The sequence below is a fragment of the Mauremys mutica genome, chromosome 17 (assembly GCF_020497125.1).
Source record: "Mauremys mutica isolate MM-2020 ecotype Southern chromosome 17, ASM2049712v1, whole genome shotgun sequence".
NCBI classification, from domain to species: domain Eukaryota; kingdom Metazoa; phylum Chordata; order Testudines; family Geoemydidae; genus Mauremys; species Mauremys mutica.
In genome coordinates, this window is record NC_059088.1 from 8,930,764 (window position 1) to 8,944,520 (window position 13,757).

General features: G+C 66.3%; 1 protein-coding gene across 1 annotated transcript; it reads right to left on the reverse strand.

Annotated features, from left to right (window-relative positions):
* Positions 1-3,851: 3,851 nt before the first annotated feature.
* Positions 3,852-8,090, reverse strand: LOC123351871 (urokinase plasminogen activator surface receptor-like). The gene is made up of 7 exons (XM_044991555.1): positions 8,021-8,090; positions 7,043-7,153; positions 6,362-6,508; positions 6,109-6,258; positions 5,697-5,834; positions 5,146-5,292; positions 3,852-4,191 (listed from the first exon to the last, which is right to left on the reverse strand). The coding sequence occupies exons 1-7, from the start codon at positions 8,067-8,069 to the stop codon at positions 3,932-3,934; spliced, it is 1,002 nt and encodes a 333-aa protein (XP_044847490.1). The 5' UTR covers positions 8,070-8,090; the 3' UTR covers positions 3,852-3,931.
* Between the last annotated feature and the right edge of the window lie 5,667 nt (positions 8,091-13,757).

Below are 13,757 nucleotides of genomic sequence, written 5' to 3' on the forward strand. Positions count from 1 at the left end.
CCCTAGAACACTCAGGGAGCCGCCTGGGGAGGGATCTGAGCCATTAGCGATTATCTCTGAAAAGTCCTGGAGGACGGGAGAGATTCCAGAGACTGGAAAAGGGCAAATCTAGGGCTGGTCTACACTACGCCGGCTACTGCGAGGTGGGTGCAAGACTGGTGGGAAAAGCGTTCCCAGGGAGTCGTTATCAGTGACTCACCGTCAGGCTGGAAGGACATAACGAGTGGGTCCCGCGGGGGTCGGTTCTGGGTCCGGGTCTGTTCAGTGTCTTCGTCAATGGTTTAGATCACGGCAGAGAGAGCCCACTGGTAGAGCCTGCAGACAACAGCCAGCTGGGAGGGGCTGCAAGGCCTTTGGAGGACAGGACAGGGTGAAAATCCAAACTGAGCTGGACAAACTGGAGAAATGGTCTGGTGTAAATCGGGTGAAATTCCATCAGGACAAATGCCAAGTGCTCCACTTCGGGAGGGACAATCAGCTGCACACACACAATGGGACATGGCTGCCTAGGAAGGAGCCTGCGGGAAGGGACCAGGGGGCTCAGAGTGGGTCGCAAGTGAAATGTGAGTCACCCGCGTGATGCTGTTGCACAAACAGCGACCGTCAGGCTGGGCTGTGTCAGCAGGAGCGTTGTGAGCACGACACGAGACGTGATTCTCCCGCGCGGCTCCGCGCTGGTCAGGCCTCAGCTGGAGGGTTGTGTCCAGTTCTGGGCGCCGCATTTAATTCAGCCAACTTGAATTGTTGGGATGATAGTTAACAAAATGGGCGTGAAACATTTTCCAGTGTTTACGATGGTGCCATACAGGCCCCTTCGCCCTCACGGTCTCGCCCCCCACACAGTCGAACCCCCCCCCCCCCCCCCCAATTTCAATCCCTGGGGAGACACTGCTCGGAGCGGCGCCCCGGGGAGGATTCGAAGCTCAGCCGCAGAGCGAGCGATGCCAGGAGCTGCCGTGACCCCGTCTGTCCGTCCCTACGCGGGAGCAGCTTTGCTCACGGCTGGTCAGTTGAGCGGAGGACGGGGGGACATGAGCCAGCGGCTGGGGGTTGAAGCTGGATAAATTCACCGTGGGAACAAGGCATCGGGGTTAACCAGGGAGGGGAATGAACCGTGGGGACGAGTCCCCGAGGGGCGCGGGGGATTCTCCGTCTGGGCAGGGCTGTGTCTCACACCTCTGCTCTGGCGCCCGCAGGGCAGGGCAGGGGAGATCTGACCAGATGTAACGGGATGTGGCTTTCCTGAGGCAGGCTGGGCTGCAGGACACCTGGGTTCTCAGCCCAGCTCTGCTGCTGGCTGCCAGTGAGACTCGAAGCCCGTCACTGCCCCGCTGCAGGGCTCAGTTTTGCCATCTGTCAAATGGGCAGAATGATGCTTGTTGAGTCTGTGTCTGTGCAGCGTCCGACGCCACGGGGCCCTGATCTCAGCTGGGGTCTGAGCAGCGTCCAGTGTGACGGGCCTGGATCTCTGCCAGGGGGTCCCTGGGGTGTCTGGCACATGGTCACCCCGCTTTTCATCTACTGCTACCATAGCACGAAGAGGAAATACCACCACACCGAGCTCCACAACACGAGTGACACGAATGCACAGCGACACGCACAGGCTGAGCGTGAACCCACGTGCCCCCCCCCCCGGCCATATAAAGCCGCACGCACCCCCCCCCCCCCCCGGCACCTTGGGCTGTTGTTTATTGCTGGGCTGACGGAGGCTTGTTGCTTAACGGCACCTTTCCCAACGAGGGCTGATGCAAGCAGGGAGCCGGAATCGCCCCGTCCCTGGGGGTGTCTCAACCGCCCCTGTGTCTTGGCAAAGCCCTGGGGTCCCGTGCGGCCACTTCTCGGCCGCGCGTGTGTCACTGTCAGGTTCAAAACCACCGACACAAATAAACACAGAGCCACCGAACAGCCCTGAACCCAAGAGACCCCTCGTCTGGCCCTGGGATGCAGCTGCCTCCGGGGCGAGTTAGACAGGGCCCCCTCGCCCAGCCCTGGGATGCAGCCACTTCTGGGGTGGGGCACCACCGGGGCTGTTTATACGAAGCAGTCAAGGCAAGGTGGTGGTGGGGGGGGGGGGGAGGTTTGGGCGGGGCGTTGCGGGAGGCGCTTTAGGGACATGGGGGAAGGTTGGAGCAGGATGAGAGTGTCAGGAGGGTTGGGGGTCACAGAGACTTGAGGGGGGTGAGAAATGGGCCCGGTGTTAGAGGAGGGCTGGGGGGGGGGGAGAAGGGAAATCAGGGGGAGTGGTTGGTTTGGGGGAACAGGGACTCAGAGGAGGGGATGGGGCCCAGGCTGCCTCTGGGAGGGGAGTGGAGTCTAGTGGTTAGAGTCGGGGGGGGGGGCCTGGGAGCCAGAACTCCTGGGTTCTCTCCAAGCTCTGGGGGGGAGGGGGGGGTCTAGGGAGAAGGGGTGGGTATGGGTGGACACAGAGCAGGGCCCCCCCCCCAGCAGGGTGGGGGCAGGGGGACAGACACTCAGCAGAGAAACAGACACGGTCCCAAACTCCCCCCACCCTCCGCCTGCGAGGCCCAGCAGCCCTACAGCGCTACACAGCTGCCTAAACCCACAACCACACACCCCACACCTCAGCCTCTGGCGCCACACGCACAGAGCCACCCCTCCCCCAGTTCCCCAGGCAGAGCATCACACACACAATCACACCTGCCGTGGCAAAAATATACTCCAGCCACAGCCCCGGCAGCAAACACAACCCCCCCCAGCTACACTCAAACCCCAGAGAAAAACACACACTGCCCCCTCACTAGCCGCCCACACTCCCAACCCCTCAGACTGTAACGCAGCCAAAGCACAACCACACTCCCAACACACCACCAACAAAGCCACACACACAATGCAACACAAACACAGCCACAATCAAACACGCACAATACACAAAACCACACACCCGAGGCTGCCAACACGAGGCACTCAAATACCCAGCGCCACCACACGCAAAGCAAGACCGCCACAACATGCCCCAGGGTGTGTGTGTGTGTGTGTGTGATTGCGAGGGGGTGGTGGGGTGTCACACAAACACCCCCCCTCCCCCAGTGCTGGCATGTTCTCACTTCCCCCGCACCCGCTGCCAGCAGCAGCCCAGGGGAATCCAGGCACCCCCCAAATCACTCCATGGGGTCACCCCCACTCTGCTCCTGGAGCCAACTTCCCTCCCCCCACACACCGGGACCCACACAGGAACTTCAGGCAGCTCCCCCTGCTGGGCAGAGCGGGAATTACAATAAAATAAAGTTTATTAACGAAATAAACCATAAATAATCAAATAATCATAATAATTAATAATATTAATAAAAACTGGGTTGTGGCCTGTCAGCTGCCAGCAGATGGGTGAGGGGCTGGGGAGGGACCCCCCGGGGGGACCCCAGCAGAGGGGTTGAGTGGGACAGGCCTTAGCATAATGGGAAAATAAATTATAGACCTTCAAATCCACGGAGATATCCCAGGGGAACAGGCCAGGGGGGCGGCCCACACAGCGTGTGGGTGTTGGGTGAAGAACAGAGTCAGTGGACTCCCAGCCCCCCCCCCCCACTCTAACCACTAGACTCCTCTCCCAGAGCCAGGGAGAGAACCGAGGCGTCCTGGCTCCCAGCCCCCCTGCTCTAACCACTAGACCCCACTCCCCTCCCAGAGCTGGGAGAGAACCCAGGAGTCCTGGCTCCCAGCCCCCCCTGCTCTAACCACCAGCCCGCACTCCCCTCCCAGAGCCAGGAGAGAACCCAGGAGTCCTGGCTCCCAGCCCCCCCTGCTCTAACCACCAGCCCCCACTCCCCTCCCAGAGCCGGGGAGAGAACCCAGGAGTCCTGGCTCCCAGCCCCCCCCTGCCCTAACCACCAGCCCCCACTCCCCTCCCAGAGCCGGGGAGAGAACCCAGGCGTCCTGGCTCCCAGCCGCCCGCTCTGAGTCGCCCGACGGGGCATTAGGAGCTGCTGGGCAGCAGGACGAGCGCAGCCAGGAGGGCGGCGCCGCAGAGCAGGGCTGGCTGGGCCACGAGCCGGTGGCCGGCCCGGCTCCTCCTGGACGGGGGGAGGGCGCCCGCCTGGTTCCAGCTGTTGCAGAAGTTGCCATGGCAGCAGCGGGCCTGGACCCCGGCCAGGCGCCTGTAGATGGAGGTGTAGGGGGCATCGCACCAGGCCGGGGTGGCGCAGCCCTTCAGCACCGTGCCCGGGCCCGTCAGCTCTGGGGAGGGGAGGGGAGGGCAGGAGAGTGAGCTGGAGCCTGGAGCCTGGAGCCGGCCCCCAGCCCCCATAGCGAGGTGCCCCCTGCCCCTCCCCCCCACGGCACAGCGCCCCCTGCCGAGCCCCGGCCCCTCCCCCGCCGAGCACCCAGCCCTGCGCCCCTGCCGAGCCCCCAGCCCCTCCCCCGCCGAGCCCCCAGCCCTGCGCCCCCTGCTGAGCCCCCAGCCCCTCCCCCGCCGAGCCCCCAGCCCTGCGCCCCCTGCCGAGCCCCCGGCCCCTCCCCCGCCGAGCCCCCAGCCCTGCGCCACCTGCTGAGCCCCGATCACCTCCCCCTCCGTGGCGCCAGGCCTGCGGCCCCTGGCGAGCCCCCGGCCCCGCCCCCGCCGAGCCCCCGGCCCTATGTCCCTGCCGAGCCGCCCGCCCCTCCCCCGCCGAGCCCCCAGCCCTGCGCCCCCTGCTGAGCCGCCGAGCCCCCAGCCCTGCGCCCCCTGCTGAGCCCCCCTCCCCTCCCCCGCCGAGCCCCCGGCCCCTCTGCCCCTGCCGAGCCCCCGGCCCCTCCCCCGCCGAGCCCCCAGCCCTGGCCTGGGACCCCTGGCAAAGCCCCCACCAGCCTGGTGCCCTCGGCCGCACCCCCTGCTGAGCCCCCAGCCCCTCCCCCGCTGAGCCCCCGGCCCCTCTGCCCCTGCCGAGCCCCCGGCCCTGCGCCCCCTGCCGAGCCCCCGGCCCTGCGCCCCCTGCTGAGCCCCCAGCCCTGCGCCCCCTGCCGAGCCCCCAGCCCTGCGCCCCCTGCCGAGCCCCGGCACCTCCCCCGCCGAGCCCCCAGCTCTGGCCTGGGACCCCTGCATAGCCCCCCCCCCCCAGCCTGGTGCCCTCGGCCGCACCCCCTGCTGAGCCCCCAGCCCCTCCCCCGCAGCACGGCGCCCCCTGCTGGGTCTGCAGCTCTGCGGCTACTCACCGTGGCTCCCCACAGCCTCCATGCAGTGGGTCATGGGCCCCTGGCACTGCACCGAGGTGACGTTTTCTGGGGCGCAGCCGTGGCTGGAGTTCCCTTCGCAGGCGTAGCAGGTGACCCCGTTCAGGGGCAGGGGGGATTCCTCGTAATCTAGGGGGAAACAGGGTCAGAATGGATCACTGGGCAGCCCGAAAATCAGCTGACGCCCCTCACTCCCGACCTGCAGCCCCCTGCCAGACCCCGCCTGGCTCCACCCAGCTCTGCCGGTGCCCCTCACTCCCGACCCGCAGCCCCTGCCAGCCCAGCCCTGCTCCCCAGCTCTGCCGGTGCCCCTCACTCCCGACCCGCAGCCCCTGCCAGCCCAGCCCTGCTCCCTGCCCCCAGCTCTGCCAGTGCCCCTCACTCCCGACCCGCAGCCCCTGCCAGCCCAGCCCTGCTCCCCAGCTCTGCCGGTGCCCCTCACTCCCGACCCGCAGCCCCTGCCAGCCCAGCCCTGCTCCCTGCCCCCAGCTCTGCCGGTGCCCCTCACTCCCGACCCGCAGCCCCTGGGTTACCGTGGGCGTCGTTATTGCACAGGCTGGAGTTGCAGCATTGCAGTAGGTAGAAGCTGTGCTGGTTGTGGAAGCCCAGGGGCTCCTGGCACTGAGAGATCTGCCCGCAGCCTTTGATGCGCCGCTCGTCCTGGGGAAACTCTGGGGACAGAGACAGTAGGGGTGACGTGGGGCCTGTCCCCTCTAGCGGGCGCCAGCTCTGATCCGGCCCCAGGCAGGGACTGGCTGGCTCAGGGGGGTGGGGAATGGGGCAGGGGCCTGTCCCCTCTAGGGGGCCCCGGCTCTGATCCGGCCCCAGGGTGGGGCCTGGCTGGCTGAGGGGGTCTCCAGCAAAGAGGTGGAGGCCTGTCGGACGCTGGGGCCTGGGCCCCCTATGTGGGGCAGGGAGGGGGTCTCGGGGCGGGTCCCTGCTCACCTTCGGGCATGGAGATGGCCGTGATGTCCACACACTGCTCCCGGGGGTCCTGGCACCGGATCCGCATCAAGGAGGGGCTGGAGCAGGAGTGGTCGGAGGAGGAGCAGGAGAGGCAGTCCAGGCTGGAGGTGGAGGGGAAGGTGCTCAGGGCTGTGGGGGGAGAGAGGTGGGGGTGAGCAGGGGACAATGGGACCCCCCAGGGCAGGGGGAACAGACTGGAGGGGAATGACCCCCGCTGGCTCTATGGACTGACCGTCTGGCGCCCCCTGGTTGCAGAGGTCGGTAGCGCACTGCTCCTCCGCCAGCATCACAATCTGCCCGTGGGAGAGGAAGGAGATGGAATTGTTGGGTTTCCCCGCCACGTCGCAGCCCTTCTGGATCCGCTTGGAGACCTCGGAGCCTAAAGGGGGTGGGGGGTAGAGGAGACAGAGTCATTGGCAGGGCTGGGCCACAGGAGCCCAGAGCTGGGCTAGCAGGGGGCTGCGGGTCAGGAGTGAGGGGCACCGGCAGAGCTGGGGGGAGCTGGGGGCTGCGGGTCGGGAGTGAGGGGCACCGGCAGAGCTGGGGGGAGCTGGGGGCTGCGGGTCGGGAGTGAGGGGCACCGGCAGAGCTGGGGGGAGCCGGGGGCTGCGGGTCGGGAGTGAGGGGCACCGGCAGAGCTGGGGGGAGCCGGGGGCTGCGGGTCGGGAGTGAGGGGCACCGGCAGAGCTGGGCTGGCAGGGGCTGCGGGTAGGGAGTGAGGGGCACCGGCAGAGCTGGGCTGGCAGGGGCTGCGGGTCGGGAGTGAGGGGCACCGGCAGAGCTGGGCTGGCAGGGGCTGCGGGTCGGGAGTGAGGGGCACCGGCAGAGCTGGGGGCTGCGGGTCGGGAGTGAGGGGCACCGGCATGGCTGGGGGAGCCAGGCCTGGGCTGGCTGGTCACTGGGGGGCACTCACGGGCGATCATGGTGAGGACAGTCGTGCGACACCGGCCCTGCTGCTCCCCACAGTCCTCCGTCTCCTGGCAGCTCCGGGCCCCATCACAAGAGTAACATCGCAGGGCCGCCGCTGGGGAGAGATGTGGAGCAATTGGAACAGAACCCACGAGTCCCAGCCCCCCCCAGGGCCGGGGAGAGAACCCAGGAGTCCTGGCTCCCAGCCCCCTGCTCTGAGCACCAGCCCCCACTCCCCTCCCAGAGCCAGGGAGAGAACCCAGGAGTCCTGGCTCCCAGCCCCTCCCCCCACCCCGCTCCAGTTCCCGGCTGAGGTGAATCAGAGCGAAGGGAAGTGAGCGCTGGGCTCACGTGTCGCCCCCCCCCCCAGGGGGCTCTGAAGCGGTGGCGAGGAGCTGCTCCCCCAGGGGACTCCCGGCCCGACCCCTGCCACAGCCCCAACCTGGCCCGGGACGTGTCCGACTCCTGCCCGCCCCCCCGCTGCGTCCCCCCCTTCCAGGATCTGACTCAAGACTTAGAGCCGGGAGGAAAACCACCGAGCGGCTGCCCCCGTCCGCACCCACATCCTGCCTGCACCTCCCAGCTGGGGGGAGAACCCAGGAGTCCGAGCACCCAACCCCCCGTCTAACCACCAGCCCCCACCCCCCTCCCAGAGCCGGGGAGAGAACCCAGGAGTCCTGGCTCCCAGCCCCCCCTGCTCTAACCACCAGCCCCCACCCCCCTCCCAGAGCCGGGGAGAGAACCCAGGAGTCCTGGCTCCCAGCCCCCCTGCTCTAACCACTAACCCCCGCTCCCCTCCCAGGGCCGGGGAGGGAACCCAGGAGTCCAGGCTCCCAGCCCCCCTGCTCTAACCACTAACCCCCGCTCCCCTCCCAGGGCCGGGGAGAGAACCCAGGAGTCCGGGCTCCAGCTCCCCCGCTCTGACCCACCAGCCCCCGAAGCGGGAAGGGAACCCCGGAGTCCGGGCTCCCGCCCCCCCCACCTTGGCTCAGCAGCGCGCCCAGCAGGACGCAGCCCCACACGGACTCCATCGCCTCGGGGCTCGAACCTGCGGTCGCGACGCGGTGACTCCGTCCTGCCTCTGGCCGCTCTGCGCTGCCGGCCCGCGCCGGGGCCGCCTTATGACCCCCCCCCCCGCCCCCAGCCTGGGACACACCCCTCCCCCCACCCCCCCGGGGCGGGGCGGGGCTGGGCGGGGCTGCGGGGCCCAGGAGATGGGGCGGGGGCTCTTGGGGGGGTGGGTATCTGGGGGATAAACAGCAGGGGGGGCTGGGGGTTGTTCCCTTGGGTGGGCAGTGGGGGAAACAGCTCGGGGGGCTGCCTGGGGGGTCCCTATCCACAGGTGCTTGGGGGAGGGGAGCTCCTGGAGGGAAGCAGGATATAGGGTTATGGGGGGGAGGCGGGTGACCCTGGGTCATGTCACCCCTCGTGGCCAATGCCAGGGGAGGATAACAGCTCTACTACTGCTGCGCTGCGGAGCCAAAGGTCCCAGGCTCTCTAGCCATGCTCCCCCCATGGGGCCAGGGCACAGCGGAAGGAGGATCCCCCCTCCCAGAACACGGCCCTGGCCTAGCTGGGGCACCCCATGGACCTTTATGGGGTGCAGAATCCCGGGGTGATGGGCACCCTGTTACAGCACCAGAATATGAGTGGTTTGAATGAGGGGACTGGGACCCAGGACGCCTGGGTTCTCTCCCCATCGGCAAGGGAAGTGGGGTCTAGTGGTTGTGGTGGGGAGGGGAGCCAGGACTCCTGGGTTCTCTCCCCAGCTCTGGGAGGGGAGTGGGGGCTGGTGGGTTAGAGCAGGGGGGGCTGGGAGCCAGGACTCCTGGGCTCTCTCCCTGGCTCCGGGAGGGGAGTGGGGGCTGGTGGTTAGAGCAGGGGGGGCTGGGAGCCAGGACTCCTGGGTTCTCTCCCTGGCTCTGGGAGGGGAGTGGGGGCTTTCTCTGGCCTGTGGTAGCAGGTCAGGCTGGATGGTCACAAGGTACCGTCTGGCCTTGGAGTGTGTGTGTGTGTCGGTGTGCGGGAGGGGTGTGTGGCGTGTGTGTGACACATGGCCATGTTCACAGTCATCCCCAGCTGGCTGATTTGAGCAGAACACGTCTGGAAGAAATTCAGCACCGGGCCCAGACGCCCTCCCGCCCACTGGGGTGGAGCGAGGGGTTGTTCAAAATCACACATCCAGACACACACGGGTTCTCGTGCGTGCGCACACACACACACACACACACTCTCCAGCTCATACACACACTCTCCAGGGTCTTGCATACACCAACACAAACACACATCTCAGTTCTTGTGCACACACACACACACCCTGGTTCTCACACGCACACACACAGAGAGACACACACAGCCTGGTTCTCTCTCTCTCTCACAGACACACACTCTGGTTCTTGCACACACACACACAGCCTGGTGCTCATGCACACACACACACACACCAGCTCTCTCTCTCACACACACACACACCCTGGTTGACGCACACAGACTCCCCCTGTTGCCCCCCACCCCAACTTGTTTTATGAAGCAAAAATGTCTGGCTCTGTTCAGCACAACTCGGGAACGGAAACTGGACGAAAAGATCCACAAACCACTTCCCCTTCCTGAGCTGGACAAAACTAGTGACGCTCCTGCCCCCGCACCCCGATTCCACCCCTTCCCATCCCCCCACAGATTCCCCCCCCCAGCCCCACTTGCCCCCTCCTCCCTGCACCGGGACACTGCCAGGGTGGGTGGTTGCTTGTCGCTTGCCCAATGTGGCTGGGGGCGGGGGGGAGGTTAATGACCGGCCAAGGACAGGACTTTACCCCCCGGTCTGTCTGCCCCATTGCGCTGCCCCACGGGCCCAGCCTGGCTCGCCGGGGCCTGGTTCTCTGGCCGGGGGAGCTGCCCCCCCGGCTTCTCCCCCAGCAGAGCTGAGAGCTGCTGAGTCTTTAACCCCAAGTGGTTTTCTCTGCCATGTCGCTCGGGCCTTTGAGTTCAATGCTTCGGTGCCACCCCCAGGCTAGACAGGTCGGTGGGAGGCCAGATGCCAGGGTGAGGGGTGGGGCAGAGATAGCCGAGAGATGTGGCTGGGATGGCTAAACCCCAGCACAGATCCCCACCCGAGATCGGACCCTGTCGTGCCAGGTGCCCCACAGACACCCCCCCTCCGAGATCGGGGCCCCATCCTGCCGGGGGCTGCTGGGACACATGGCGAAAGCAGCCCCCGCCTCCAGGAGCTGCCAGCCTAAAGAGGTTCATTCTCCCCTGTTCTACAACTGGGGAAACTGAGGCAGGGGGCCTACCGCCCTGGGCTCCCGGTCACAGCGGGAGTTTGCGGCCAAGCTGAGACAAGGACCCAGGTGTCCTGAAGCCCACAAGCCGGGCCCATCAGCCCCCCCAGGGAGCCAGGCCCTCGATGTGGGAAGCAAAGGGGAAGGGAGAGCCCCCCCCCAACCGTCCTGCCCCGTTTCCACCCGCCAGGGCACCAGGCCCGTGTGCATCATTGAAACGTGGCTCTAACAAGAAAGGAGAAGGAAGCGCCCAGCACGGGGTGAGCTAAGCGATGGGTCAGCCAGTGACCTCATAACGCAAATAGTCTGGAGGGAAGTGGGGTCTAGTGGTTAGAGAGGGGGGGGGAGGCTGGGAACCAGGACTCCTGGGTTCTATCTCTGGCCCGGGGAGGGGAGTGGTGTCTAGTGGTTAGAGCAGGGGGGCCAGGAGCCAGGACTCCTGGGACCTCTCCCAGCTCTGGGAGGGGAGTGGGGGCTGGTGTTAGAGAGGCGAGGTTGGGAGTCAGGACTCCTGGGTTCTCCCCCCTACAGGGCTGACGTCTCACCTACAAGAGGCCCCTCCCCTCCCCGAAACCCAGGTCAGACTGAATCACCGGGAATTCCTGGTGTGACATCTGCCCCCCCCCCCCCGGCATTGCTCACGTGCTGCCCCCCCGGGGAACCCAGCCCCCCCCATCGAGGGGGGGTCCCAGGGATGGGGAGGCAGGGTCCTTATCTGGCCCCCACTGGGGCTCCTTCTGCTGTCCCCCCATCAGTGCCAGCCCCCCCCATGCTGCCTGGCAGCCCCCCAGGGGCCCTCTCCCCACAGGCTCTGTGCCTGCGGCCCCCCCCCAGCCTGAGGCAGTTGCTATGTCCCTCTGCAATCCCCCGGGCAGCCCCCCGCCGTGTGCCCCCGGCTCCCCCCCCGCCTGGCGGGGTGCACGGAGGGGCACAGGTGACACGCCAGGGCCGTGCCCCATGGCAGGCTGGGGTGGGGGGAGGGGGGGCTCCCGGCCTCTCCCAGGAATCCCAGGAATTCTCCTGGCCCAGCCCCAGCGACTCACATCCCTGCTCCCTGTGCCAAGCTATAGGGATCCAGTGTGTGTGTGTGGGGGGCTGGGAGCCAGGACTCCTGGGTTCTCTCCCCAGCTCTGGGACGGGAGTGGGAGTGGGGTCTAGGGGTTAGAGCGGGCAGCTTGGGGCCAGGACTCCTGGGTTCTCTCCCCAGCTCTGGGAGGGGAGTGGGAGTGGGGTCTAGGGGTTAGAGCGGGCAGCTTGGGGCCAGGACCCCTGGGTTCTCTCCCCAGCTCTGGGAGGGGAGTGGAGTCTAGGGGTTAGAGCGGGGAGCTTGGGGCCAGGACTCCTGGGTTCTCTCCCCAGCTCTGGGAGGGGAGTGGAGTCTAGGGGTCAGAGCGGGGAGCTTGGGGCCAGGACTCCTGGGTTCTCTCCCCAGCTCTGGGAGGGGAGTGGAGTCTAGGGGTTAGAGCGGGGAGCTTGGGGCCAGGACTCCTGGGTTCTCTCCCCAGCTCTGGGAGGGGAGTGGAGTCTAGGGGTTAGAGCGGGGAGCTTGGGGCCAGGACTCCTGGGTTCTCTCCCCAGCTCTGGGAGGGGAGTGGAGTCTAGGGGTTAGAGCGGGGAGCTTGGGGCCAGGACTCCTGGGTTCTCTCCCCAGCTCTGGGAGGGGAGTGGAGTCTAGGGGTTAGAGCGGGGGAGCTTGGGGCCAGGACTCCTGGGTTCTCTCCCCAGCTCTGGGAGAGGAGGGGGGTGCAGTGGATCAAATCAGGGGTTGGCTGGGGGCCAGGACTCCTGGGTTCGCTCAACCGCCCCCACTTGTGCCTTTCCAGGAACCCTTCAGCAGCCCCTCCCACAAGGCCTTGGGACGCTTGCGGGGCGGCTCTTGCCACACAATCTGCCAGCCTGGGGGGAGTGGGGGGTGTCCAGGGCCTCATGGGAACCCCCAAACCACCCAACCCCCCGAAACTCAGCCAGGGACACTAATCTCCTAGCAACTGACCTGCCACGGCCCAGGGCGCCTACCGGGCCGGAGTCCGAGAGCGCAGGGGGCTCGGCCCAGGGCCAGGGACCCCTCGCTGGCGGCGTCAGTGGAGCTGGGGGGCACAAGGGGGCCCCAGGGCCGAGGAAAGGGAAGAGGGGGGGATGTCTCCGAGCAGGGGGGGGGTAGGGACGGACCCGCCCTCGCCCCATCCCAGGCTCTGTCAGTCGAAGGCAGCGGACACGTAGGAAGGGAAACTCTTTATTGGGCGTCCTGCAGGCAGGGGGCGCGGGTGGGGGGGGGCAGAGCCGGGCTCCGGTCCCGTCCCTGCGCCAATGGACAATAAATTAAACATCAGCTCAGAGGGGGGGTCGTTAAACTGGCTGGGGCGATACTGGGGGTGGTGGTGGGTAATCCGTCCCCCCAGGGCAGAAACTGGCCCCAGTGGCAGCCAACCAGCTGAGGGGTGAGCCCGTGTCCCCCCCTTTTCCCCCCCAACATGGGGCTCTAAGGGGCAGGGGGCAAACGGGAGAGACCCCCTCCCCCCAGGGGCTGTTGACTGACAGGGTAAAGTTCCTCTTGAATAAATGTTTACGCCCTAGCAGGCTGCATAGATAGTAAAATAAACTCGTGTGTGTGTGTGTGTACATGCGTGTGTGTGTGTGTGTGTGCGTGTGCATGGGTGTGGGCTGCCTGCCTTGTGTGTACTTGTGTTTATGTGTCTGCGAGGTGTGTGTGTTTGGATAGTGCGTGTGTGTGGTTTTGTGTATTGGAGCAGGGGTGTGTGTGCCCGTGTGGCCATATGGATGTGCGGTCTGGCAGTGCTGTGTTGTGTTGTTGTTGTGTTGTGTCGCACCCCCTCTTCCAATCCAGGCCTTGAACAGGCAAAGGAATACCCCAAACCCTCCAGCATCTCAAGGGTTAATGGATCTATTACAGGCCAGTCTACAGCGCTAGATAATCTATACGCATCTACCTATAGAGTGGATAGGGCCCCTCAGAGCAGCAGCCACTACGGGAGCTCCCAGCCCCCTGTTCTATAAGGGAAATCTCCCTCTGCCACTAGCACTATGGGGTCTATGACACATGGGGGAGCAGTTTTGATTCCAGCCAGCAGGGGGCAGTGGTGTCACCTTCACAGATGCACCCTCAGGCAAACGCAAAGAACCCAGGTGTCCTGCTCCGATACCGGCCAGGGCTTTCCTTCCGCTCGGCGGCAGGATCTCGGTGCTAGAGCGGCGCATGGCTGGAACTGATGCCAGGATGCCTGGGTTCTCTCCCTGGTTCTGGGCAGGGAGCAGCAGGGTCTAGTGGGTTAGAGCAGCGGGGCTGGGAGCCCGGACTCCTGGGTTCCGCGCAGGGCTCAATGCAGCAGTACCGCGAGCAGGAGCGTGAGGGTGACGAGGCTAAAGCTGCTGCCGAGGCCAAAGGCTCCGCTGGGGTAGGGCGGGCGCGGCTTCCCCGCGGTG

Excerpts from the sequence above, each read along its gene's own strand:
- LOC123351871 (XM_044991555.1), bottom strand. The coding sequence starts at position 8,069 with ATGGAGTCCGTGTGGGGCTGCGTCCTGCTGGGCGCGCTGCTGAGCCAA. Across the intron at positions 7,154-8,020 it reads GGGCGCGCTGCTGAGCCAAG|CGGCGGCCCTGCGATGTTAC; the intron begins GTGGGGGGGGCG and ends ATCTCTCCCCAG. Across the intron at positions 5,835-6,108 it reads GGCCATCTCCATGCCCGAAG|AGTTTCCCCAGGACGAGCGG; the intron begins GTGAGCAGGGAC and ends CTCTGTCCCCAG.